The 24,654-nt window shown below is 40.7% G+C and overlaps 1 protein-coding gene across 1 annotated transcript in view; it reads left to right on the forward strand.

Annotated features, from left to right (window-relative positions):
- Positions 1-24,654, forward strand: part of MROH8 (maestro heat like repeat family member 8) — a 56,321-nt gene that overhangs the window by 2,550 nt on the left and 29,117 nt on the right. Inside the window, exons 2-8 of the mRNA XM_043602416.1 lie at positions 584-705; positions 3,248-3,393; positions 7,364-7,486; positions 14,270-14,349; positions 15,320-15,464; positions 21,835-21,930; positions 23,411-23,515. Coding sequence (XP_043458351.1) covers positions 584-705; positions 3,248-3,393; positions 7,364-7,486; positions 14,270-14,349; positions 15,320-15,464; positions 21,835-21,930; positions 23,411-23,515 — 817 coding nt within the window. The remainder of the gene's footprint in view (positions 1-583; positions 706-3,247; positions 3,394-7,363; positions 7,487-14,269; positions 14,350-15,319; positions 15,465-21,834; positions 21,931-23,410; positions 23,516-24,654) is intronic.

The raw sequence follows: 24,654 nt of genomic DNA on the forward strand, positions 1-24,654 counted from the left end.
TTATCTTGTGCCTGGCAGTATTCTAGTCTCTTAGAATACATTCGTGAACAAAGCAGCCAAAGATCCTTGGCTTCATGGAACTTACATTTTTTGCAAGAGGAGATGATAAACAATATCATAAGTAAGTGAATGATACATTAAAAGGTATTGCATGCTATAGAAACAAAAAGTAGGAAAGGGTAAAGGAGATTAGGGAAGGGGAAATTGTTCTACCTCAGTTTCTTTTAACAGCAGCATGGTATTTCTTACCTATCCATTCATGCCCCATGAGGCTGACAATGTGCTAGGTGCTGGGAATACAGCCATGACTGTAGAGAAGGTTTCTGTCCTCATGGAGCTTACGGTCTGATGGGAGACAGTCAACAAACAAACACAAATGAACTTGATAGTTGTAGGTAATGGTTAAATACTATGAAAAAAAAATTAGAAACCAGCTGTGGGACTGCGTGGGGAGAGGCTACTTCACTTAGACTGGTGACCAGTAAATGCTTCTCTGAGAAGGTGACATTTAAGCTTTCACCTGAGTGATGACATGGAAGCAGTCCTAAAATACTAACCTTTCTAATCCCCTCTTCATTCCTAGGATCTGTAGTCGGGAGGAAATAGTGATCCCCTGTGCTTCTGACAATGATTCAGGAAGTGTGGATTTGCAGCTGAGCAACTTAGAGGATGTTAAAAACGATGCAAGTAGCCTTGAACTTACAGGTGAAAGGAGGAAAGGATTTTATTTATTTATTTATTTATTTATTTATTTATTTATTTTTTGGCAGGGACTTTTCAAGTCACATTGCTGGATAAGAGCCCTCAACTAGACTTTGACAATGAATTTGGTCCCTGCATTTAAGAGCTTGGAATATGGTTGGCAAAATGAGATAAAATATATTTGTGTAGACATATAAGAAACTGTGACAGGCAATCCTGCAGACTTGCACAGAGTCTAGGTGCTGGAAGGATTCTGATAAGAGAAAGATGGTTGTAGATGGAAACTTTTTTGGGCTACAGAATATCTATCTTTTATTCTGCAAACATTCATTGAGTACCAGTTGCTGAGTGTACAGTAATGAACAAGATTGACATGTTCCCTGTCCTCAAAGAATTTGCTGGAAAGGACCAAAAAAAGTAAACATATCAAATAAAGTATGAGCTGTAGTTAATACTCTAAAATAATTATACAAAGGGCTGAGACAAAAAGTAAGGGAGATGGGAACCGATTTTAAGCCATGGTCGTCAGAGAACACCTATCTGAGATGGTGTGGTTCAAACCTGAAGGAGTCCTCCAGGATATGAAAGAACAACCCATGCAAGAAGTAGAGGAAGGAACATTCCAGGTGGATATAATAGCATGTGCATGAGAAAGGAAAGACTATTTAGGAACTACATTTACTCATTTCTACACTCAATCAACAAATATTTATTGAAGCCCTACTATGCTATAAACACTGATCTAGCTGCTGGAGATCTACTAGTGAACAGAACAAACTTATAAATAAATGGCTGGAACTCAGTTTAATATGGATGATTGGGAGTGGGGATAGGGAACAGATATAAAGAGGTTTTTTAGCAGCTAGGAGGATACTTAGTCAAAACGGGCAAAGAGAGGATTTAAGAAAGGCATCCTGGCGCAGAGCCCTGAAAGATGAGTGGGTGCTAGCTAGGCAAACAGGGTAGGAAGTAGGGAAGGTGGGGAAGAAGGAGAAACATGCAGAGAGAAGGAAAGCCCATGCAAAGATGAGAGGTGATTGAGAACAGGGCTTCTAGTGCATGAGAAGAATGTGACAGTGAGTTGCAGGAATCTGCAGGAGAGGCTATAATTCAGGAGACCAAAAAGTGTACAGAAGAAGGGTGGTAGAAACCCTCAGATGATGGGTATGTAAAGGGGGAAATAGTAAGACTGTTTCCCCGACAGGAATAAGGGATTTGGTTTAGGAAAATAGAGGAGGTAAGGATGCAAAGCAATACGAAGAGGGAAAGGATGCCACCATAATTGTCACTCAACAAAGGAATAATATTTACCAACACTTCCTTGGTGCTAGCTCTGTATCAACCAAATGAGGTAGGCTCTATTATCATCCCCATTTTGGAAATGAAGAAATATGTCCGGAGAAAGTAAGATCACACAAGGTCAGAATGCTAGAAAGAGGCAGAGCAAGGATCCAAGCCTAGGCAGACCTACTCCATAGCCTGTACTCTTAATCAAAGTATATCCCAGGTCTGGAAGGAGAGACTTCAGATATTTACTGCAACCTGGTCCAGTAGGGAGAGATCAACAAGGGGCTGCTACTATATTTTAAGCTGTTGTCACTACAGAGTCATAGACTTTTTTTTTTTAATGTTTATATTTGAGAGAGACAGAACATGAGCAGGGGAGGGGCAGAGAGAGAAGAGAGGGAGACACAGAATCCAAAGTAGGCTCGAGGCTCTGAGCTGCCAGCACAGAGCCCAACGCAGGGCTCAAACTCACAGACTGCGAGATCATGACCTGAGCCGAAGTCAGATGCTTAGCCGACTGAGCCACCCAGGCACCCCAGAGTCATAGACATTTTAATAATAAAAGCTAGGGGCGCCTGGGTGGCGCAGTCGGTTAAGCGTCCGACTTCAGCCAGGTCACAATCTCGCGGTCCGTGAGTTCGAGCCCCACGTCAGGCTCTGGGCTGATGGCTCAGAGCCTGGAGCCTGTTTCCGATTCTGTGTCTCCCTCTCTCTCTCTGCCCCTCCCCCGTTCATGCTCTGTCTCTCTCTGTCCCAAAAATAAATAAAACGTTGAAAAAAAAATTTTTTTTAAATAAATAATAAAATCTACTATTTAAATGCTTATTGGAGGCCACATACTGAGATAAGTCTTTTGTATTTATTACCTCACTTAATCCTCATAATAACCCTGTCTTACAGGTGAGGAAACTAAGGTTCCAAGAGGCAAACTAACTTGATAAAGATCATACAACTAATAAGTAGTAGAGCCAGGATTCAAATTAGTCTCAAACTGAGATATAAAGTCCGTGCTCTTAACCACTCTGTCATAGCTCACACTTAAAGGTTTTTGTAGCTTAGGAGGCCCTTAAAGAATGTTAAATTTGTAATTGAGAAAATTGAGACTCAGAGAGCAGAAGGGACTTAGTCAAGGTTGCAGAGCAGATAGTAAAGGTGAGACCAGGACATGCCTAACCTGATGTCCAGTGGCTCTCCCCACTAGACTGTATAACTTTACGTAGTATGGAGGCATCACCTGCTGTGTTCGTTTTGGTATTAGACTCGGACATCTCTGACATCGCTGGACTCCCTCAGGAATCGCTCACAGATAGCTTCAGACACCTGACCCAACAAGGCCCCCTCAGTGAGCCCATTGTTGAGAGGCTGATCCAGTCTATCCAGGAGTTTTTTAATGGTGACCTACAGGTATGCGCAAGCAGTCTTACCTAGTTATCCAACTTATTCCTCCATTTTAACAAATATTTTAAACATTTATTGTTTTGTTAACATGCAAATATAACTGATATTCTACACTATAAAACTTATTTATGATTATATTTTGATAATATACATATATACATTTATAAATTGTATTTATACTTGTTTATAAAAACTATAAAATTCCTATTAAAGGAAGAAAATAAAAATAAAAGTCTTTACAAATCCCACTCTCCTAAGATAACTAATGTTAACGTTTTAGTGTATTTATTTTCAGTCTTTTTCTTCAACACATATAAATGCATGTAATTAGGCATGCCTGGGTGGCTCAATTGGTTAAGCATCCAGCTTTGGCTTGGGTCATGATCTTGCGGTTCATGGGTTCAAGCCCCGTGTCAGGCTCTGTGCTGACAGCTCAGAGCCTGGAGCCTGCTTCAGATTCTGTGTCTCCCCCTCTCTCTCAGAGCCCCCCTCTCACATCAGAGATGGTGGGAGGAAAAAAGTTTTCTAGGTCAATAGCTATAGATCTATATTTTCCTACTTAGCACAGTATTCTGTTGTTCAGGCAAAACATTCATTCATTAGTTTATTCTGTGAGAGCACATAACAGAAGAATTTATCTTAACCTTGGGCATTTCTTTTTTTTTAATTTTTTTTAACATTTATTTATTTTTGAGACAGAGAGAGAGCATGAACAGGGGAGGGTCAGAGGAAGAGGGAGACACAGAATCTGAAACAGGCTCCTGGCTCCGAGCTGTCAGCACAGAGCCGGACACGGGGCTCGAACCCACAGACCTCAAGATTATGACCTGAGCTGAAGTCGGACGCTTAACCGACTGAGCCACCCAGGCGCCCCAACCTTGGGCATTTCTGAGGAAGGACACCTTGAGCTCAGATCTGAGGAATGACTAGGAGACACTAGGAGAAGTTAGAATTGGAGGAAGTATTCCAGAAATAGGACATGGTATGTTTAACAACCTTGAGGCAGAAAGGAGAAGAGCATGTTTTATGAACTGAGAGAAGCCTGGTATGTTTACGTGACAGTATCGAAGGTGTCTGTCATTTGTCAACAGACACTTAGGTTGTTTCCATATCTTGGCTGTTGTGAATAATGCTGCGGTGAACCTGGGAGTGCAGAGGTCTCTTTGAGATCCAGATTTCATTTTCTTTGAATATATATATGCAGAGGTTTTGGTTTGTAAAAATTATTCAAGCTTTACATTTCCTTTATGTATAATGCTAATTAAAAATTTTTTAGGGGCCCCTGGGTGGCTCAGTCGGTTAAGTGTCTGACTTCGGCTCAGGTCATGATCTCACGGTTTGTGGGTTCAAGCCCCACATCAGGCTCTGTGCTGACCACTCAGAGCCTGGAGCCTGCTTTGGATGCTGTGTCTCCCTCTCTCTCTCTGCCCCTCCTCTGCTCACACTCCATCTCTCTCTCTCTCTTTCTCTCTCTCTCTCTCAAAAATAAATAACATTTAAAAAAAATTTTTTTAAAGCCAGAATGTTGGTCTTCACTTTTTTTTTTTTAATGTTTATTTATTTTTGAGAGAGAAAGAGAGAGGGAGGGAGACAAAGCAGGCTCCAGGCTCTGAGCTGTCGGCACAGAGCCCGATGCAGGGCTTGAACTCACAAACAGTAAGATCATGACCTGAGCTAAAGTCGGACACTAAACCGACAGAGCCACTCAGGCACCCCTGTTGGTCTTCACTTTTGACTTAAACTGTTCTTTACACTTCATGGCAGCAGAGCTTTATATAAAGCATTTCTTTGTAATTAATATAGGGATTGCATTGCTGCAGTGAATTGAAAAAAAAAAGAAAATCCATTCCCTGCCTTGATCTGAACCCACAACCAGGCAGGAAAATAGATGAATAAGAAGATAGTTTTGTCAGAGTATCACAAATACCATGATAGCAATATACACATGAGGTTTATGGATACTCTTAGGAAAGGCACCTAATGCTGCTTCAGGAGGAAATGCATTTTCCAAGTCTTAAAGGATATATAGATTTTAGTCAGTAAACAAAAAGAAGTGTAGAGAATTCAGAAGGTGCAAAGACCCAGAACCAAGAAAGGGCAGCATAAAAATTCATTTGTCTAAAGCTCAGAATGCTGCAGGGCAAGGAAGAGATGAATTTGAAGAGGTTAGCTGGGGTCACACTGGGAGAGCCTTGACCTCCATGGGTTCTACTGAAAGATACTTGATAGGGAGTTACCTGATCAAATTTGCACTTAATAAAGATGAATCTGGTGATGGCTAGGGAAATAGATTGGAGGGGAGCAAACTGGAGCAGGGAAACTCAGTGTTGGATTGTTGTACTAATCTAGATGAGAAAGAATTAGGCCATGAAGTCAGCTTCTGGCTGTATGTATTGCTACTCGCTGTCCAGAGAGCTTATACCAGTTTATACTATCTCTAGCCCAGTAGAGAAAGATTAGAAGAAATTCTCTCAAGATTGTGAAATTATTGGTATCTTCTTTATACTTTATTTTCCAAGGTTTCTGTGATAGATACTATTTTTACAATCAGAAAAAGAATAATACAAAAGATTTTTATTCTTCAAATAATGACTTGTTTTTTAAAAATATTTACTTCTTTTGAGAGAGATAGAGAGCATGCATGCATGTGGAAGCAGGGGGTCAGGGGGTGTGGAGGGGCAGAGAGAGAGAGAATCCCAAGCAGCCTCCTCGCTGTCAGCACAGAGCCCCATTTAGGGTCTGTCTCATGGGCAGTGAGATCATGACCTGTGCCAATATCAAGAATCGAAGGCTCGGGGCGCCTGGGTGGCTCAGTCCGTTAAGCGTCTGACTTTGGCTCAGGTCATGATCTCACTGCTTGTGAGTTCGAGCCCCATGTCGGGCTCTATACTGACAGCTTACAGCTTGGAGCCTGCAGCCTGCTTCAGATTCTGTCTCCATCTCTCTGCCCCTCTCCAGTTTGTGCTCTGCCTCTCTCTCTCTCAAATAAAAAAAAAAAAAAAAAAAAAAAAAGAGTTGAAGGCTCAACCTACTGAGCCACCCAGGCTCCCAAGATCTTGCATTTTAATAGGAACCCTTAAAGTCTCAAAATAATCTTTAATGGCATGAAGAGAGCTAGAAGTGGGGCACCTGAGTGGCTTAGTTGTTTGAGTGTCTGACTCTTAATATAGACTCAGGTCATGATCCTGCATCATGGGTTTGAGCCCCACATCGGGCTGCATGCTGAGCCTGGAGCCTGCTTAAGATTCTCTCTCTCTCTCTCTCTCTCTCTCTCTCTCTCTGTCTGTCTCTCTCTCTCTCTCTCCCCCTTCCCCCCTCTGCCCCTCCCCCCAGCTCATGGTCTCTCTCTCTCTCTCTCTCTCTCTCTCTCAAATAAAAACTAAAAAAAGAGCGAGAGCTGGAAGTAACAGCATCAAAGGTCACATTTAGAAAGTTTAATCAGTTAATCAGTATACAGACAGGGTGGGTAGGTGGGGAAGCAAAGACTAAAGGTGGGGAGAGCCATCATGGAGCAGTTAGTAATTTAGCATTTAATCTAGCTGAGAGGGAAAACTAAATTGTAAGCCCAAGCAGGACCAGCAGATGAGGAATTTCATTCCCCTGTAATTTATTCATTACTTATAATAAAAGACTGATGCTAGAATTAATGAGATGTCAGATGTTTGAAACATTACAGGAAACTTCCCCAACGCCCTCTACAGGGGTGCCTGGGTGGCTCAGTTAGTTAAGCATCTAATTCTTGATTTCTGCTCAGGTCATAATCTCGTGGTTCGTGAGTTTGAGCCCTGCATCAAGCCCCACACTGATGGTGCAGAGCCTGTTTGAGATTCTCTCTTTCCCTCTTTCTCTGCCCCTCCCACATGTGCTCTCCCTGTCTCTCAAAATAAATAAATAGACATTTTTTAAAAGCCCTCTACAATTATCAAATGAGATTATAATATGTAATTGTGTTTTTGTCATTTTTCCACAAATTCAGAGTGAACTTGAGAAGCTGACATTCCTAAGATCTTTGTCTTCTCTCAGCCGAGCTTTACCTTATGATGAAACCGTAGGAGCATTCATCCACAGCCACATAGAGGACATTGTGCATATCCTAAATGTAAGTATTGTGACCTTATCACAAATTATCCGGACCACACAGAATCAGTGACTTGACTAACAAATGTTTGAGTGGCTTTGTATACATTATCAAATCGCTTGGCCTCTTTCATATCAATATCTGTGCATGGAGGAGAAATACTCAGGAATATCCACAAATATAATTACCCTTGAAAACCAACTAAAAGATGAGTAGAAAGGAGAGGAACAACATTTAAAATTCTCAGAAAGGGCAGCACTGCATTCTCATTAATCACGCTATAGTTGTGAGGCAAACTCTATAATCAGATGCCTAAGTTCAAGTGCCAGCTCTGCCTCTTTCTAGCTGTGTGACCTTTGGGAAGCTATTTAACTTCTCAGCACCTCAGTTTCCTCATCTATAAAATAAGAATAGCTGTATACTTCACAGAGCTATTGAGAATACCAAATAAGAAATAAATGTAAGTCATGTAGCATGATACCTAACACATATTTTACTTTTGAGAAACATGGTTGTATTCATTTTACTGTTGTATTTGTACTTAACTCCAGCCACACTCAGCCAAATTCATTTATTGACTTATTGAGTGCCTCATAGTTCCAGGCAGTGTCCGGGAATTGATGCTACAAAGATAAGACATGAGTCCTGTTCCTAAAGCCAAGCAAGGTGTAATCAAGTGTCTTGGGGACTGTGACAAAAGTTTTAAAAAGTATAGTATGAGTATGGAGGAGTTAGTGAATGGTCGATTCCATGTCAAAAGATCCAGAAGGGCTTTACAAAGGAGGTGATGCACTTAAGCAAGTGTTTAACTTTTTGATGCTTTACTTTTCTCATCTATGAAATAGCCCCTTCAGTTTCTCTGAAGCCTAAAATTCTGAATCTGAGATTTCTCACACACTCCAGGAAAATGAGTAGTTTTTTTTTTTCCAACCCACAAATCTATAAGGCTAATTAGACTGGTGATTAGTTTTCAGAATTGAAGGCTAACGAGATAACAGGTTTGTTAAGCAGTAGACAGTTATCAAGGGTCTTCTGTATTTAGAACACTGTGGTACTTTAATGAAGTATACAAATTTCCTAGAAGTATTCATCTTTGCCCTCCAAGAGTTTACAGTCCATTTGGAAGGGACCACACTTCATAAATAGGTTGAGAACTATTCCAACTAATACATCAAGAAGAGTAAAATGATATTAATGCAGATTTAAGAATGAATACAGTTTCCTACTCAGCTTCACTCCACAGAAAGAGGGTGATAGGCAGCCACAGGACTCAAAAAAATGTTACAATACCAGAATCTCACTTCTACAAGAATTGGCAGCAGTGGGCTGCCACATTTTCGACCAGCCAGCTCAGAAGATCCACAAATGCAAGTCACAAACAGCAAAAGTACACTGAATTTCCCCATACTCTGCATCTAGATCTGTCCAGCCAGTAGTAAAATACCCACTGTCAAGTATCAACCAAAATTTGAGCTAAGAAGGGGTATAACCTAGAATTAAAGATAGTTGGTGTCCATGAGAGAATTGCATGGATCATTGCATCACTGGGCACGTCTACAAATTCCCTGAAAGTCCATGTGCAGGGAATAAAAGAGTACAGCTCCCAAAAACCAAGAAGAGAGGTACCTAAGAGGAGAGGCACTTCTGCTGAGTAACCTACAGGGAGGGGAAATCCATCATAAAGAAGAATCGTAAGGCATTTGCCAGTCTTCTCATGACCCATGCCAATGCATGCCTCCTCAGTATTTAAATAAAAAGAACCAAAGAAGCTATGAACACAATATGGAAAGGATGGGGGAAAAGATCTATTATGATACTCCACGAAAGAAGATTTATAAATAAGCATATGAAAAGACGTTCCCTCACTGTGATTAGTGAAAAACAAATTAAAACCGCAGTGAGATTCAACTATACACCCACTAGAATATTAAATACTGACCATATGACCCGGCAGTTCCACTCCTAGGTAAAACAAAGCACGTGCCCAAACAAAAACATGTACACAAATGTTCATAGAAGTTCAATTCATAATAGCTAAACCCTGGAAACAAATGTCCATCAACAGATGAATGGATAAACACATTATGGTATATCCTTACAATGGAATACTATCAGCAATAAAAAGGAACAAACTATTGATACATGCTACAACTTGAATGAATCTCAAAATAATCATGCTGTGTGAAAGAAGCCAGAAAAAGAAGATCTATGTCATATTATTCCATTTATATAAAATTCTAGAAAATGCAAACTTATGTAAGGTGACATCAGATCAGTGGTTATCTGAAAATAGGAGTAGAGTGGGGAGAAACAGGAGTGAGAAGTTACAAAGTAACACAAAAAAACTTTAGGAAGTGATCCATATGTTCATTGTCTTTTTTTGTTGTTGTTTATTTTTATTATTTTGAGAGAGAGAGAGCAAGCCCGGGAGGGGCAGAGAGAGAGGGAGACAGAATCCCAAGCAGGCTCTGTGCCGTCAGTGCAGAGCCTGATGGGGGGCTCAGACTCACAAGCCGTGAGATCATGACCTGAGCCAAAGTTAAGAGTTGGATGCTTAACCGACTGGGCCACCCATACACCCCCATATGTTTATTATCTTGATTGTGGTGATGGTGTTTCATGGATGTACACATAAGTCAAAATCATCAAACTATACACTTAAATATGTATTGTTTATTGTATGTCTATTATCTCAAAGTCAAAAAAGCTGTAAAAATTCTGTTGAGAACTTTAATAGAAAAGAAAAAAATGCAATGGCAACTGGGATGTAGAGTAAAGAAATGATAAGATTGGGCCTCTGGGTGGCTAGTTGGTTAAGCACTCGACTTCGGCTCAGGTCATGATCTCATAGTTCACAAGTTCAAGCCCTACATCAGGCTCTGTGCTGACAGCTCAGAGCCTGGAGCCTGCTTCGGATTCTGTGTCTCCCTCTCTCTCTGCCCCTCCCACTTGCACTCTGTCTCTCAAAAAAATAAAAATTAAAAAAAAAAAATTTTAGGGGCACCTGGGTGGCGCAGTCGGTTAAGCGTCCGACTTCAGCCAGGTCACGATCTCGCGGTCCGTGAGTTCGAGCCCCGCGTCAGGCTCTGGGCTGATGGCCCGGAGCCTGGAGCCTGTTTCCGATTCTCTGTCTCCCTCTCTCTCTGCCCCTCCCCTGTTCATGCTCTGTCTCTCTCTGTCCCAAAAAACAAAACAAACAAACAAAAAACGTTGAAAAAAAATTTTTTTAATAAATAAATAAATAAATAAATTATAAGATTGATGTGAAATTAATCCAGATAGATCTTCTGATTAAGCTTGAAGGATGTGATGGATAGGGTAGACAGAAGGGACCAGTGGGTAGGGGCTTTGACTGGCAAATTACTACATAGCTCTGTCCAGGCCAGGGTTCTAGAAATAAGCAGAATAGCAGTGGGCGTGCTTTTTAGATGCTGTTGGTGGCCAACAGCAGACACAGGCACTAAGACCTACTCTACTGGAATTTTAATGGAGGCAGACCTGTCCTTAATGCCTCTTACTTCTCCTCTGCCTGCTAGGGGCTCTACCCTAATTCTGTACCCGGGGTCCTCCACAAAACCCAGCTACTATTTTGTTGTTTGGTAAATAAAGGTACACTTAGTATTGAACAGGCACTGTATTTACTTGAGCAGCAAGGCAGGCAATGGATGAGAATGATGTGTCAGAAGACTGTTCAGTTGTATGGGTAATAAATGCTGAAGGATTTCAGAGGATGGGCAGTTCATAGTAGACCGAACTAATATGAAAAGAGTGTCCAGGGGCACCTGGATGGCTCAGTTGGTTAGGCAACCAACTTCGGCTCAGGTCATGATCTCACAGTTTGTGGGTTCGAGCCCCATGTCAGGCTCTGTGCTGACAGCTCAGAGCCTGGAGCTTGCTTTGGATTCTGTGTCTCCCCCTCTCTCTACTCCTCCCCTGCTCATGCTCTGTGTCTCTCTGTATCTCAATAATAAATAAACATTTAAAAAAAAAAAAAAAAAGAAAAGACTGTCCATTTGTGCCAGCGAGAGTTTGAGCTCCCTGAAACAGAATGGTGGAGAGGAAAGAGAGCTATTTTAGGAATTAGAAGACAGAATTCTAGTTCCAGTTCTGTCAAGCGCAACCCATGTGATCTTAGACAAATCATTTAGCTTCTCTGAACCTCTAGCTCCACCTGAAAAATGGAGACAGTAATATCTGTCTGGCTTTCGTTAAGGCCTTTGAGACAAACTCTGTCATTTTGTTAAGACTTTTAAGACTTGTTAAGATTCTTGTTGGAGAAAGCAATACAAATCAACTCTGGCTCACTTAAGTTAAAAGAAAAAACAAAAACAGCATGCTGGGATATCTCTCTTAGAATCTGAGGAAGAGGTCTAACAATCAAGCCTCCAGAAGAGCATGTTCCAGGACAACTCCTGGGGTCTCAAAGGCAGGGGTTGCTCTCCAGTGACTATGACTCAAACCTCTAGCAGCTCTCAATCTGTGTCTGTCATTCTCAAATTCCAGATTCTGGGGGGCGCTTGGGTGGCTCAGTCTTGGGTTCAGTGTCTGACTTCGGCTCAGGTCATAATCTTGCATTTCATGGGTTCAAGCCCCACATCGGGCTCTGTGCTGATTGCCCAGAGCCTGGAGCCTGCTTCAGATTCTGTGTTTCCCTCTCTCTCTGCCCCTCCCCAGCTTGCACTCCCTCTCTCTCTCTCTATCTCTCTCTCTTTCTCTCTGAAAAATAAATAAACATTAAAAAAATTAAAATCCAGATTCTGGGAGAGGGAATCCAGTTGGCTCAGACTGGGTCTGTTCTCCACTCCTTCATCAATTAGGTATGTTTGGGGGCAGCATCGTATAGTAATGACATGATTTCTGGGCATCCCTGTCTGTATATTGGAGGCAGTTCCCAGAGAAAGAATGATTGCTGTGCTCTGGATAGTCACCCAAGAGGTTTCTACTACACAAATACTTTACAAACAAAAAATAGCCTCTCACTTCTAAATTCCCTATAGTGGTTAGCATAATTGTGAACAAATAATAAGACTTTCATACCCAACTGATTGTAAAAAGGGATTGTAGGCCTGGTGGTTTAGTTAAGAGGCGCTGCCTTTATCCAGTGTGAGGGGTGTGGCTGCAGGAATGGAGAATCAGATATTGTGCAGAGCAGGCAGTGGCTATCATCATGATTGATTGGATGTGGGAAATGAATAAAGCAGAAAAAGAAATCATGTCTTTTATGAGCCCTGGGAAAGAGCACCATTGATAACAATGGAATGCTGGGAAGGTGTGTCCTTTGAGGGGAAAGATAATGAACTCACTTTTAAACACCAAGTTTTCAGGTCATAGCAGTGATCTTAGTGGTGATGCCCTTGAGATAACTAGATGTGGGCAAGGAGAGCCCTGGGGGGCTGAAGGCAGAGTCTTATGCTTTGTCCCTTCTAGACTATAAAGCCATAAAATTAAGTGAACTCCTTGAGGAAATAAGGAAGACCATCAGGCCACCAGCAAAATTTGACCAGCGTTGGAAAGTGAGAAGAGAAAGAGAAAAGTTGGGAAGGGTCAAGAAAGAGAACACAGTAATATTTATTGAGCACTGCCTCCTGGACACTATTCTAAGTTCCCGGTGAGGCTTTTTGGTGGCAGGTAAGAGACATCCACTCGAGGCAGCTGAAACACAAAAGGGGAGATTTGTTCTTAGTTCTGAGAACTGAGTGCTCCCAGAGTTCACATACTCAGAACTTTCTCTCCATCTCTTATCTTTGCTCCTTTGCATACATTTTCATTTCTCTCTGTCTCTCCCCCTCCCCTCTCTTCCCCAAATTCTCCCTCCCTGTTACCCTTTCATAGGGCACAGTGTTCCCAAATTTTTCTCCTCTTAATAGGCCAGCTACCCTGAGATTGAAGCTCGTGGTCTCAATTCCAGAGTGCTGAGACAAAGAATCTAATTTACCTTAGTGTGTACTCCTTTCTGGATAAGCTGGGATTAGTGGGACAGGACGACTTAGCAGAAACATGGCTGTGAGGTACCCATTCCTATGACCCAGTTTCCAAAGAGTCTGGCTAGACAATCCAACAAGGCTTCCAGTACAACCATTTACATTTGCTATTTATATCAGCTCCTGAGACGAATCTCTATACAGATAAGGAAAGTCAGGCCCAGGGAAGTTAATACATTCAGGGTCCCACAAGGAGTGGGTGGCAGAGCCAGTGCCCAAACCCAGCTGCTGTCTAGCTCCTAACATCTCTGTTTTTTCTTCTCTGTCACTCTGCAGATATTTCCAACAAAGCAAGGCAGCTTTCCCTCTGCCAATGTGGACTTTGGAAAGCTAGTCCTTTTCTAGGACAGCCAACATAATAATATTAGGCACTATAACAGAGTGCTGTTTAGTAGAAACAGGGGTTCAGATGCCTCAGCTGGAAATAATCACAAGTAATAAAAATGACGAATAACAGACACTAACAGTTATCAAGGGCTACTAAGTATTATGAACTAGCTCCTTTAGTATCCACAAGCACCTTGTGATGGCAAATAGTACTGTTACCACCTCATTTTACAGATGAGGAAACTGAGATACAGGAGGTTAAATAACCTGTGTCAGCTCAAATGACTAGTAAGAGGCAGAGCCAGGCCTCAGGCTCTGGCTCCAGAGAATAATCTTCTAGCCTGGCCACTGTCCTGCTGCCAGTCCTGTGGAACAAAGGAGCAGGGCCCGATGAAGTTCCTGCTGTTGTTCTTGAAGGCCATCTACATTTCTGATCATCTGGCCCAAGGACTTGGCACATTCTTGACTCTTTAAAGTTCTTTCCCTCTCATTGCAGATGCTGGTAGAAGAGGAGCTTCTGCATTCTCTCTTCAGCCCTGTGCACCAGGAGGTCTTTGTCACCATTGCTGACCTCAGGTGATACCCATATGCCCCCGCCCACTACACATGCCCCAGTTTTTCATTCAGGGTCAATACCAGAGCCAACTGACATGTTCCATATTTTGAACTTTTGCAAACAGTTTATATAGGGAAGGGGAAGCCAAATCCATGTTTTGTGTGTGTGTAAGAAATTTGATTTCATATATGCTACCGTCCATATCTGAAAGGCCTTATTGGAACCTCTTCGGAGTTCAGTTTTGTCCAAAGTATATTCATTAGAAAGTTACTCTCATTTATGTTTCATGACAGTACAGTCCCATAGTCCAAGAAATTTGGAGGGGCCTGCTGTTTGTCTTTCTTGGAGATTTGTATGGCATACTAACTTATTAACGATCCCAAGAAATCCTGTAAAGTTTTTTTCATATTTATTTTTTATATATCTGGAGAGAGCACAAGCAGGGGAGGGGGGCAGAGGGAAAGAGAGAGAATCTTAAGCATGCTCCACACTCAGCACAGAGCCTGATGCAGGACTTGATCCCACGACCCTGGTATTATGACCTGAGCTGAAATCAGGAGTCAACCAACTGAGCCACTCACTCACCCCTGTAGTTGAAAAGTATTTTTGAACTTGGCCCAACCCACCATTCTCCAAACTAACAAATGTTCAGCAGAACACCCTTTGGCAAGTTGTGGTTTACTATGTTAGACTGTAGCAGGCTTTTCTCCATGGTTGAACTGGAAAAACCCTGGAAGGATGTCACTCCAGTAACCTCTTGGGAAGGCGGGGAGGGAGAGGGGAGAAGGATGGAGCCTCTGAGCCCTGAAACTCTTCCTCTAACCTTTTATGAGATTTGTCTAAACAGGCTAACAAGCACGCCATTTGTCTCTTCCACCAGAATGATACACCAATTGGTCCACCCTTTCCTCTTGGGTTACTTTGATCCCTGCTTATCAATGTCAAATCAGATTCTTCCCAGCTCACTACTCCCAAACTGTCTTTTTTTAGTTACCAAGATGTCCATTTGCTACTTGGCTCTGAAGATCGAGCTGACTTTTTCAGTCTTCTCACAAAAAGTATAATCACTCTGCCCCCTGTAAAGACTCTTACCCAGCTGGAGGAAATCGTGCCAAGTGGATCCTACAACACAGAGGTAATAACTCATGCTTTGCTTTAATAACGTGTCATCCGCAGCGTCAGCTGATCATGGCCTTTGATAGTGCATTTGATTTTTTGGAACCAGCCAAAAATCATTTAAGCCAAATCTGGTGACTAAAATAGGGAGTTAAATTAAATAGCTTTTTTTTCCTCTTTGTCTTCTTTCTTTCTTTCTTTCTTTCTTTCTTTCTTTCTTTCTTTTTCTCTTGGCTTTTGACTTTGAAGTAGGTGGGAATGGTCCATATACTTGGCAGATATTTAGGATTATCATGTGCTAAGTATCATGAGAGGCAACAGAAATACAACACTACACTCTCTAATCTGGGGAGCTTACATCCCAGTGCAGAGATACAAACCACTGATAAATATCATATCTGGTGGTAGTAAAGTGCTATGAAAAAAATAAAACAGGGAAAGAGGAGGACAAGGAGTAGTGTGATTGGGAGGCACAGGGGCTTTTTTACGTAGGTGGTTAGGGAAAGTCTTCCTGATGAAGGGACTGTTGAAAAGATGGTATGAATATATCTGGAGGGGAAGCTTTCAGGCAGAGAGGGAAAAAAAAATGCAAAGGCCTTGATTTTCATTTGCAGCTAGTAAACTGGTTGGTAAAGCAGTTGCCAAAGGGGACTTAAGTCCCCTTTGTTTCAAGATGTCAGAAAGAAGGAGCACCTGGCTGGCTCAGTCTGTAGAGCAGGGGACTCTTGATCTCAGGGTCATGAGTTCAAGCCCCATGTTTAGAGTAGAGATCACTCTAAAAAAAATGCAAGATGTCAGAAAAAGTCACAAGTCACACTTTAAAACTATTTTGATGACCCTAATTTCCCAACTGTAGTTAGAATCGGTTAACTGTGTTCCCAATAAGGCTGAAATGTCTATTTAAAATTAATATATTGTATATGGAACATTCTCCAGAATAGATCACATACTGGGACACAAATCAGCCCTCAACAAGTACAAAAAGATCGAGATCATACCTTGCATATTTCGAGACCCCAATGCTGTGAAACTTGAAATCAACCACAAGAAAAATTTGGGAAGACCATAAATACTTGGAGATTAAAGAATGTCCTACTAAAGAATGAATGGGTTAACCAAGAAATTAAAGAGGAAATTAGAAAGTACATGGAACCCAATGAAAATGAAAACACGAGAGCCCAAAACCGATGGGATGCAGAAGGCAGTCATAAGAGAGAAGTATATAGCAATCCAGGCATTCCTAAAGAAGGAAGAAAGGTCTCAAATACAGAACCTAACCTTAAAGAGCTAGAAAAAGAACAGCAAAGAAAGCCCCAAACCAGCAGAAGATGGGAAATAATAAAGATCAGAGCAGAAATCAATGATACCAAAATCAAAAAAACAGTAGAACAGATCAATGAAACCAGGAGCTGGTTCTTTGAAAGAATTAACAAAGTTGATAAACCCCTAGCCAGATTGATCAAAAAGAAAAAGGAAAGGACCCAAATAAATAAAATCACAAATGAAAGAAGAGAGATCACAACCAACACTGAAGAAATATAAACAATAAGATAATTTTATGAGAAATTATATGCCAATAAATGGGCAATCTGGAAGAAATGGACTAATTCCTAGAAACATATAAATTACCAAAACAAACAGGAAGAAATAGAAAATTTGAACAGACCCATAACCAGTAAGGAAATTGTATCAGTAATAAAAAATCTCCCAACAAACAAAAGTCCAGGGTTGGATGGCTTTCCAGAGGAATTCTACCAAACATTTAAAGAAGAGTTAATACCTGTTCTTTTGAAGCTATTCCAAAGAATAGAGATGGAAAGAAAACTTCCAAACTCATTTTATGAGGCCAGCATTACCTTGATTCCAAAACCAAAGACCCCAATAAAAAGGAGAACTACAGACCAATTTCTCTGATGATAATGGATGCATAAATTCTCAACAAGATACTAGCCAACTGGATCTAATAATACATTAAAAGAATATTTCACCATGATCAAGTGACATTTATTCCTGGGATGCAGGGCTGGTTCAAAATCTGCAAATCAATCAATATGATACCTTATATTAATTTTAAAAAAGGATAAGAACCACCTGATCCTGTCATAGATGCAGAGAAAGAATTTGACAAAATACAGTGTCCTTTTTGATAAAGAAAAAAAAACCTCAAGAAAAGGATATATGGATCCTATATATGATATAAGGATCATACCTCAAGATCATGAAAGCCATATATGAAAGACCCACTGCTAATGTTATCCTCAATGGGGAAAAACTGAGAGCTTTCCCCTAAGGTCAGGAACATGATAAGGATGTCCAGTCTCAGCACTGTTATTCAACATATATTGGAAGTCCTAGCCTCAGCAATCAGACAACACAAAGAGATAAAAGGCATCCAAATCGGCAAGGAGGAAGTCAAACTTTCACTCTTTGCAGACAACATGATACTCTGTGTGGAAATCCCAAAAGATTTCACCAAAAACCTGCTAGAACTAATCCATGAATTCAGCAAAGTCGCAGAATATAAAATCAATGTACAGAAGTCGGTTGCATTTCTATACACCAATAATGAAGCAGCAGAAAGAGAAATCAAGGAATTGATCCCATTTACAATTGCACCAAAACCCATAAAATACGTAGGAATAAACCTAACCAAAGAGGTGAAAAATCTATACACTGAAAACTATAGAAAGCTTATGAAAGAAATTGAAGAAGACACAAAAAAATGGATAAACATTCCATGCTCATGGATTGGAAGAAAAAATATTGTTAAAATGTTGATACTACCCAAAGCAATCTACATATTCAATGCAATCGCTATCAAAATAACACCAGCATTCTTTACAGAGCCAGAACAAAGAATCCTAAAATTTGTATGGAACCAGAAAAGACCCTGAATAGCCAAAGTGATCCTGAAAAAGAAAACCAAAGCCGGAGGCATCACAATTCCAGACTTCAAACTGTATTAAAAAGCTGTAATCATCAAGACAGTATGGTACTAGCACAAAAACAGACACATAAATCAATGGAACAGAATAAAGGACCCAGAATGGACCTACAAACTTATGGCCAATTGATCTGTGACAAAGCAGGAAAGAATATCCAATGGAAAAAAGACAGTCTCTCCAGCAAATGGTGTTGGGAAAACTGGACAGCAACATGCAAAACCTGGACCTGGACCACTTTCTTACACCATACACAAAAATAAACTCAAAATGTATGAAAGACCTAAATGTAAGACAGGAAGCCATCAAAATCCTAGAGGAGAAAAAATAGGCAACAACCTCTTTGACCTCGGCCAAAGCAATGTCTTACTTGACATGTCTCTAGATGCAAGGGAAACAAAACAAAACTATTGGGACCTTATCAAGATAAAAGCTTCTGCACAGCGAAGGAAACAATCAGCAAAACTAAAAGGCAACAGATGGAATGGGAGAAGATATTTGCAAATGACATATCAGATAAAGGATTAGTATCCAAAATCTATAAAGAACTTATCAAAATCAACATCCCAAAAACAAATACTCCAGTGAAGAAATGGGCAAAAGACATGTTTTCCAAGGAAGACAGCTAGATGACTAACAGACACATGAAAAAATGCTCAACATCACTCATTATCAGGGAAATACAAATCAAAACCACAGTGAGATACCACCTCACACCTGTCAGAATGGCTAAAATTAACTCAGGCAACAATAGATGTTGGCGAGGATGTGGAGAAAGAGGAACCCTTTTGCACTGCTTTGGGAATGCAAACTGGTGCAGCCACTCTGGAAAACAGTATGGAGGCTCCTCAAAAAATTAAAAATAGAGAACTACCCTACAACCCAGCAATTGCACTACTAGGTATTTATCCAAAGTTTACAGGAGTGCTGATTTGAAGGGGCACATGCACCCCAATGTTTATAGCAGCACTATCGACAATAGCCAAAGTATGGAAAGACCCCAAATGTCCATTGACTGATGAATGGATAAAGAAGATGTGGTGTGGGGCGCCTGGGTGGCGCAGTCGGTTAAGCGTCCGACTTCAGCCAGGTCACGATCTCGCGGTCCGTGAGTTCGAGCCCCGCGTCAGGCTCTGGGCTGATGGCTCAGAGCCTGGAGCCTGTTTCCGATTCTGTGTCTCCCTCTCTCTCTGCCCCTCCCCCGTTCATGCTCTGTCTCTCTCTGTCCCAAAAATAAATAAACGTTGAAAAAAAAAAAAAAAGAAGATGTGGTGTGTGTGTGTGTGTGTGTGTATATATATATATATATATATAAAACATTCATTTTATATATATATATATATATACATACACAGGTGTGTGTATATATATATATATACACATACATATATATATGTATATATAATATGCATTGTATATATACACACACACAGTGGAATGTTACTCGGCAATCAAAAAGAATGAAATCTTGGGGTGCCTGGGTGGCTCAGTTGGTTAAGTGCCAACTTCGGCTCAGGTCATGATTTCATGGTTCGTGGGTTCGAGTCCCATATCAGGCTCTGTGCTGGAAGCTCCGAGCCTGGGGCCTGCTTCGGATTCTGTGTCTTCCTCTCTCTCTGCCCCTCCCCTGCTGTGCTCTGTCTCTCAAAAATAAATAAATGTTAAAAAATTTTTAAATAATGAAATCTTGCCATTTGCAATAACGTGGATGGAACTAGAATGTATTATGCTAAGCAAAATAAGTCAGAGAAAGACAGATATCATATGACTTCACTCATGTGGAATTTAAGATACAAAACAGATGAACATAAGGGAAGGGGAGCAAAATAATATAAAAACACAGAGGGAGACAAACCATAAGAGACTTTTAAATATAGAGAACAAACTGAGGGCTGCTGGCCGGGTGTTGGGTAGGGGGAAGGGCTAAAGGGGTGAGGGGCATTAAGGAGGGCACTTGTTGGGATGAGCACTGAGTGTTTAGTGATGAATAACTATTCTATTTAGTTATTTATAATAGTTTATATTTAGTTATCATAGTAACTATAATATGTAGTTATATATATATAACTATATATATAAATATATATAACTATAACTATATAATAATAATATAAATAGTTTATATTTAGTTATAATTCTATTCCTGAAATCATTATTACACTATATGTTAACTATGACGTGATGTAAAAAAAATAATAAAAAAAGAAAATAAATAAAGTGAATATATTATTTCACCTCAGCTCACAAACTGCCTACCAGTACTTTTACATTGGTTCTGTGCCTTTACTCAAAGATAATGGAGCCTTAAAAGTGTACATTGTAGTTGATGGGAATGCAAATGGGTGCAGCCATTCTGGAAAACAGTATGAAGGCTCCTTAAGAAGTTAAAAATAAAACTACCCTACAGGGCACCTGGCTGGCTCAGTTGGAAGAGCATGTGACTCTTGATCTCAAGCCCCATGTTGGGTAAAGAGATTGCTTAAAAATAAAATAAAAACATTAAAAAAAAAAAACAGACCTATCCTATGATCCAGCAATTGCACTTCTAGGTATTTACCCAAAGGATACAAAAATAGAGTTTCAAAGGGATACATACACCCTGATGTTTATAGCAGCACTATCACCAATAGCCAAATTATGGAGGGAGCCCAAATGTTCATAGACTGACAGATGGATAAAGAAGATGTGGTGTGTCTACACACACACACACACACACACACACACACACACCACACAATGGAATATTACTCAGCCATAAAAAAGAATGAAATCTTGCCATTTACAAAGATGTGGATGGAGTTAGAGAGAATTATGCTAAGTGAAATAAGTCAGAGAAAAACAAATACCATATGATTTCACTCATATGTGCAAGTTAAGGAACAAAACAAACAAACATGGGAGGGAAGGAAAAGAGATGAAAACCAAGAAACCGGCTTTTTTTTTTTTAAATAAGTGTTTATATTTATTTTTAAGAAAGAGAATGCAAGCTGGGGAGGGACAGAGAGAGGGAGAGAGAGAATCCCAAGCAGGCTCCATGCTGTCAGCACAGAGCCCAATGTAAGGCTTGAACTCATGAACCGTGAGATCATGACCTGAAGTCAAGAGTTGGATGCCCAACCAACTGAACCACCCAGGCCCCTCAAGAAATAGATTCGTAACTATAGAGAAGAAACAGTGTTACTGGCAGAGGGGGGGCTGGGCTAGATGGGTGATGGGCATTAAGCAGGGCACTTGTTGGGGTGAGCACTGGGTGTTGTATGGAAGTGATGAATCACTAAATTTACACCTGAAACTAATATTAAACTCTGTTAACTAACAGGAATTGAAATAAAAACTTGGAAAGAAAAAGGAAAGTAAAATTCTATATAGAAGCAAAAAAAGTATAGTGTTGGGGAACTTCATGGCGGGGATGTGGGGGGGGACATCACTGATCCTATGCCTTTTCAGTCTCTCTACAGGCAGACACTTCAGGCATTCTCTGAGATGCTCCAGAGTTTGGTAGTAAAAGACCCACATTTGGAAAATCTCGACACCATTTTTAAGGTAAATAGGATATCAGAGAGAAGGGGAAACTATTTTTATTAACTGGTGAAAGTGGAAGACAAAAATGTGAAAGGATTAAGTTTTAAGAGATAGCATAATAGTTAAAAGTATCAGCTATTGGGGCGCCTGGATGACTCAGTCGGTTAAGCATCCGACTCTTGATATCGGCTCAGGTCACAATCTCACAGTTTGTTTGATTAAGCCTTGCATTGGGCTCTGTGCTGACAGCATGGAGCTTGCTTGGGATTCTCTCTTGCTCCCTCTCTGCCCCTCCCCTGCTTGTGTTCACCCCCCCCCCCACCCCGCCACTCTCAAAATAAACAAACATAAAAAAAAATTAAAAAGAGTATCAGCTATCAGTGTTTAGTCAGACTTGGGTTCAAATTCTGACTCTGTGCCATTCAGTGGTTATAAATTCAGCAGAAATGAGCCTTCTCAGAGTCTCATTACTTTTAAATTGAAATAGTAATTACAGTGAGTATTGAATAAATGGCCTTCAATATGTGATTTAAAAGGTTGCTATAATTATTCCTTAAATTACTATTGCTTACTACCATAGCAATGTTTCAGTCAGTGACCAGAGAACAGAGTGAGCCTCATGAGTGAGTAAATAGGTGCCTACCAGGTAGGATTCAAGGTCATTGATAACGCCCTGTCCTCACCTGTATCCATTCCAGCATATGCCATTCCATCATTAGGAATTTGCTCATTGGAATGCATTCACTGCAGTTCAAGCATCTGCTCCTCTTGCCCCTTATTAAAATGCAGATATCCCAGAAAGGAGTAGCCCTTGAAGCTATTAGGAATCATCTATGCCTAAGTGCAGATGGACATTTATCTTTGCCACAACTGACCTTCACCTTATTTCTCCTTCCTCTTATATTTGTAAATCAGCACTCCAGCCATATTGGCTTTCTCTCCTTTATCCAGTTGTGCCTTGTACTTTCTTTCCTATGTTGGCAGCTTTATCCAAGCTGTTTCTTCTACCTAAAATGCCACTTTTTTTTTTTTTTTTTTTTTTTTTGCCACATGGGGCCATGAAATGTAACCTTTATGAAGTTCCTAATTATGAATGTTTTCTTCTCTGGGAATCCTTCCCTGACTGTTACAAGCAGATGCAATTTCTCATCCTCAGAGTTCTTTAATACCGCAGCCTTGATTTTCTTTCCTTCCGAAGAGATTTCAGAAGGCTAGAAACACAGGAGAATAGGATAAATAATGGAAGAAAGTGGGATGAAGGGAAAAATAAGTCTAGAAAATAAGCCTCTGTAGAAGCCAGCCCATCTGACCCCAGGTCTTTGTGCCTTGTTTGCCTTTGCACCACTTTCATTTACAACCCTAACTGATCATTTAGGAAGACCTTTTCAGATACAGTGGTGACATGTAGAAATTCTCTCTCCGTATTTTCTTCTAAACAGAATAAAGATGTTATCCCAAATCATTCTGGTAAACCATTTAGTCTCCCTCTATTTTTTCACAGCAAATGGACCCCTGGTTACAATCAACCAAAGACCATGAGCGGGAACGGGCCACAGCCAGCATGGCTGAAGTTCTAAAGTGCTCATCCAGACATCTCAGCTTGAAGGTAAGCAGCCCTTCAGTCACACAGGAAGAAGGATCCATAGCCACCCTACTACTGCCTATTTCCCCTCCTATGTATGACTTCCCAAACTGACGACTTCTTCGTGCTCCATGTATAATACCATAGCACTTAGCATTATTCACGTATCTGCCCCTCTAAAATTTGAGCGGTTTGAGGCCAGGTACCACGTTTATTAATTTTGCATCCCTGTTGCTTAACACAAGAGCTAGAACATAATAACATAGCAAATATTTTTGAATAAGTGAGTAAATAAATGTAACAGTGGCCTAGACTCTGTGCAGTGTCATATTTGAATTAAGAAAGTCAAACAGCAAATGTAAGTAAATCAACTTTTTTGAGGGTGGGGGAAGTGGCAGAATCTTAAGAAGCCTTCATGCCCAGCACTGAGCCGATGCAGGGCTCAGTCCCATGACCTGAGCCGAAATCAGAGTCAGACACTTAACTTACTGAGCTACTCAGGAGCCCCTAAATATCTCCCAGCATCCTACAGAAGAAGGTTCTGTGGCACCCCTTTTTAAATCCTCTCATTTGTCTCTTTCACTCACTCACTTCTCAGTTCTGAATGCTTTCCCATAACTCCTGGAAAGAGTTCATCAAAACTAAGATCCTCTTTCTGGGATCTATTCCTTTTTTAATCTGTGAATCTTTTTGCTCTTTCCTAGTAGATCTTCCAGGCACTAGAGCTTCTGTCTCCAGCCATCATTTCTCCAATCTAATTGGAAGAGAAGTTAGTGAGGAATGCTAGATCCTAATGCTAGATTTTTTTCGTAGAGATTTTGTCTTTGGTATAAACATTCTAACAGCCATGCTTATTAAAAGGACAGCATTCCATTAACTTTTTTATTTCTCACATTGGAAATAAATCCAAGCTTTCCACCTCCTTATTGAAGTAAGTTCAGTCCCTCAAACTATGCTACTTCCTTTTTTCTCTCGGGTCAATGCAGCCATCACTGACTACCCTACTATTCTGTCATCACGTTGGTCTTCTTTCTACATGCTTCAACCTCTAATTTTGGCTTCAGACTAAAGAAGAGTTTCAGGGACACCTGGGTGGCTCAGTTGGCTGAGCATCTGACTTCAGCTCAGGTCTTGATCTCACGGTTCATGGGTTCAAGCCCCAT

The sequence above is a fragment of the Prionailurus bengalensis genome, chromosome A3, assembly GCF_016509475.1.
Source record: "Prionailurus bengalensis isolate Pbe53 chromosome A3, Fcat_Pben_1.1_paternal_pri, whole genome shotgun sequence".
NCBI lineage: Eukaryota > Metazoa > Chordata > Mammalia > Carnivora > Felidae > Prionailurus > Prionailurus bengalensis.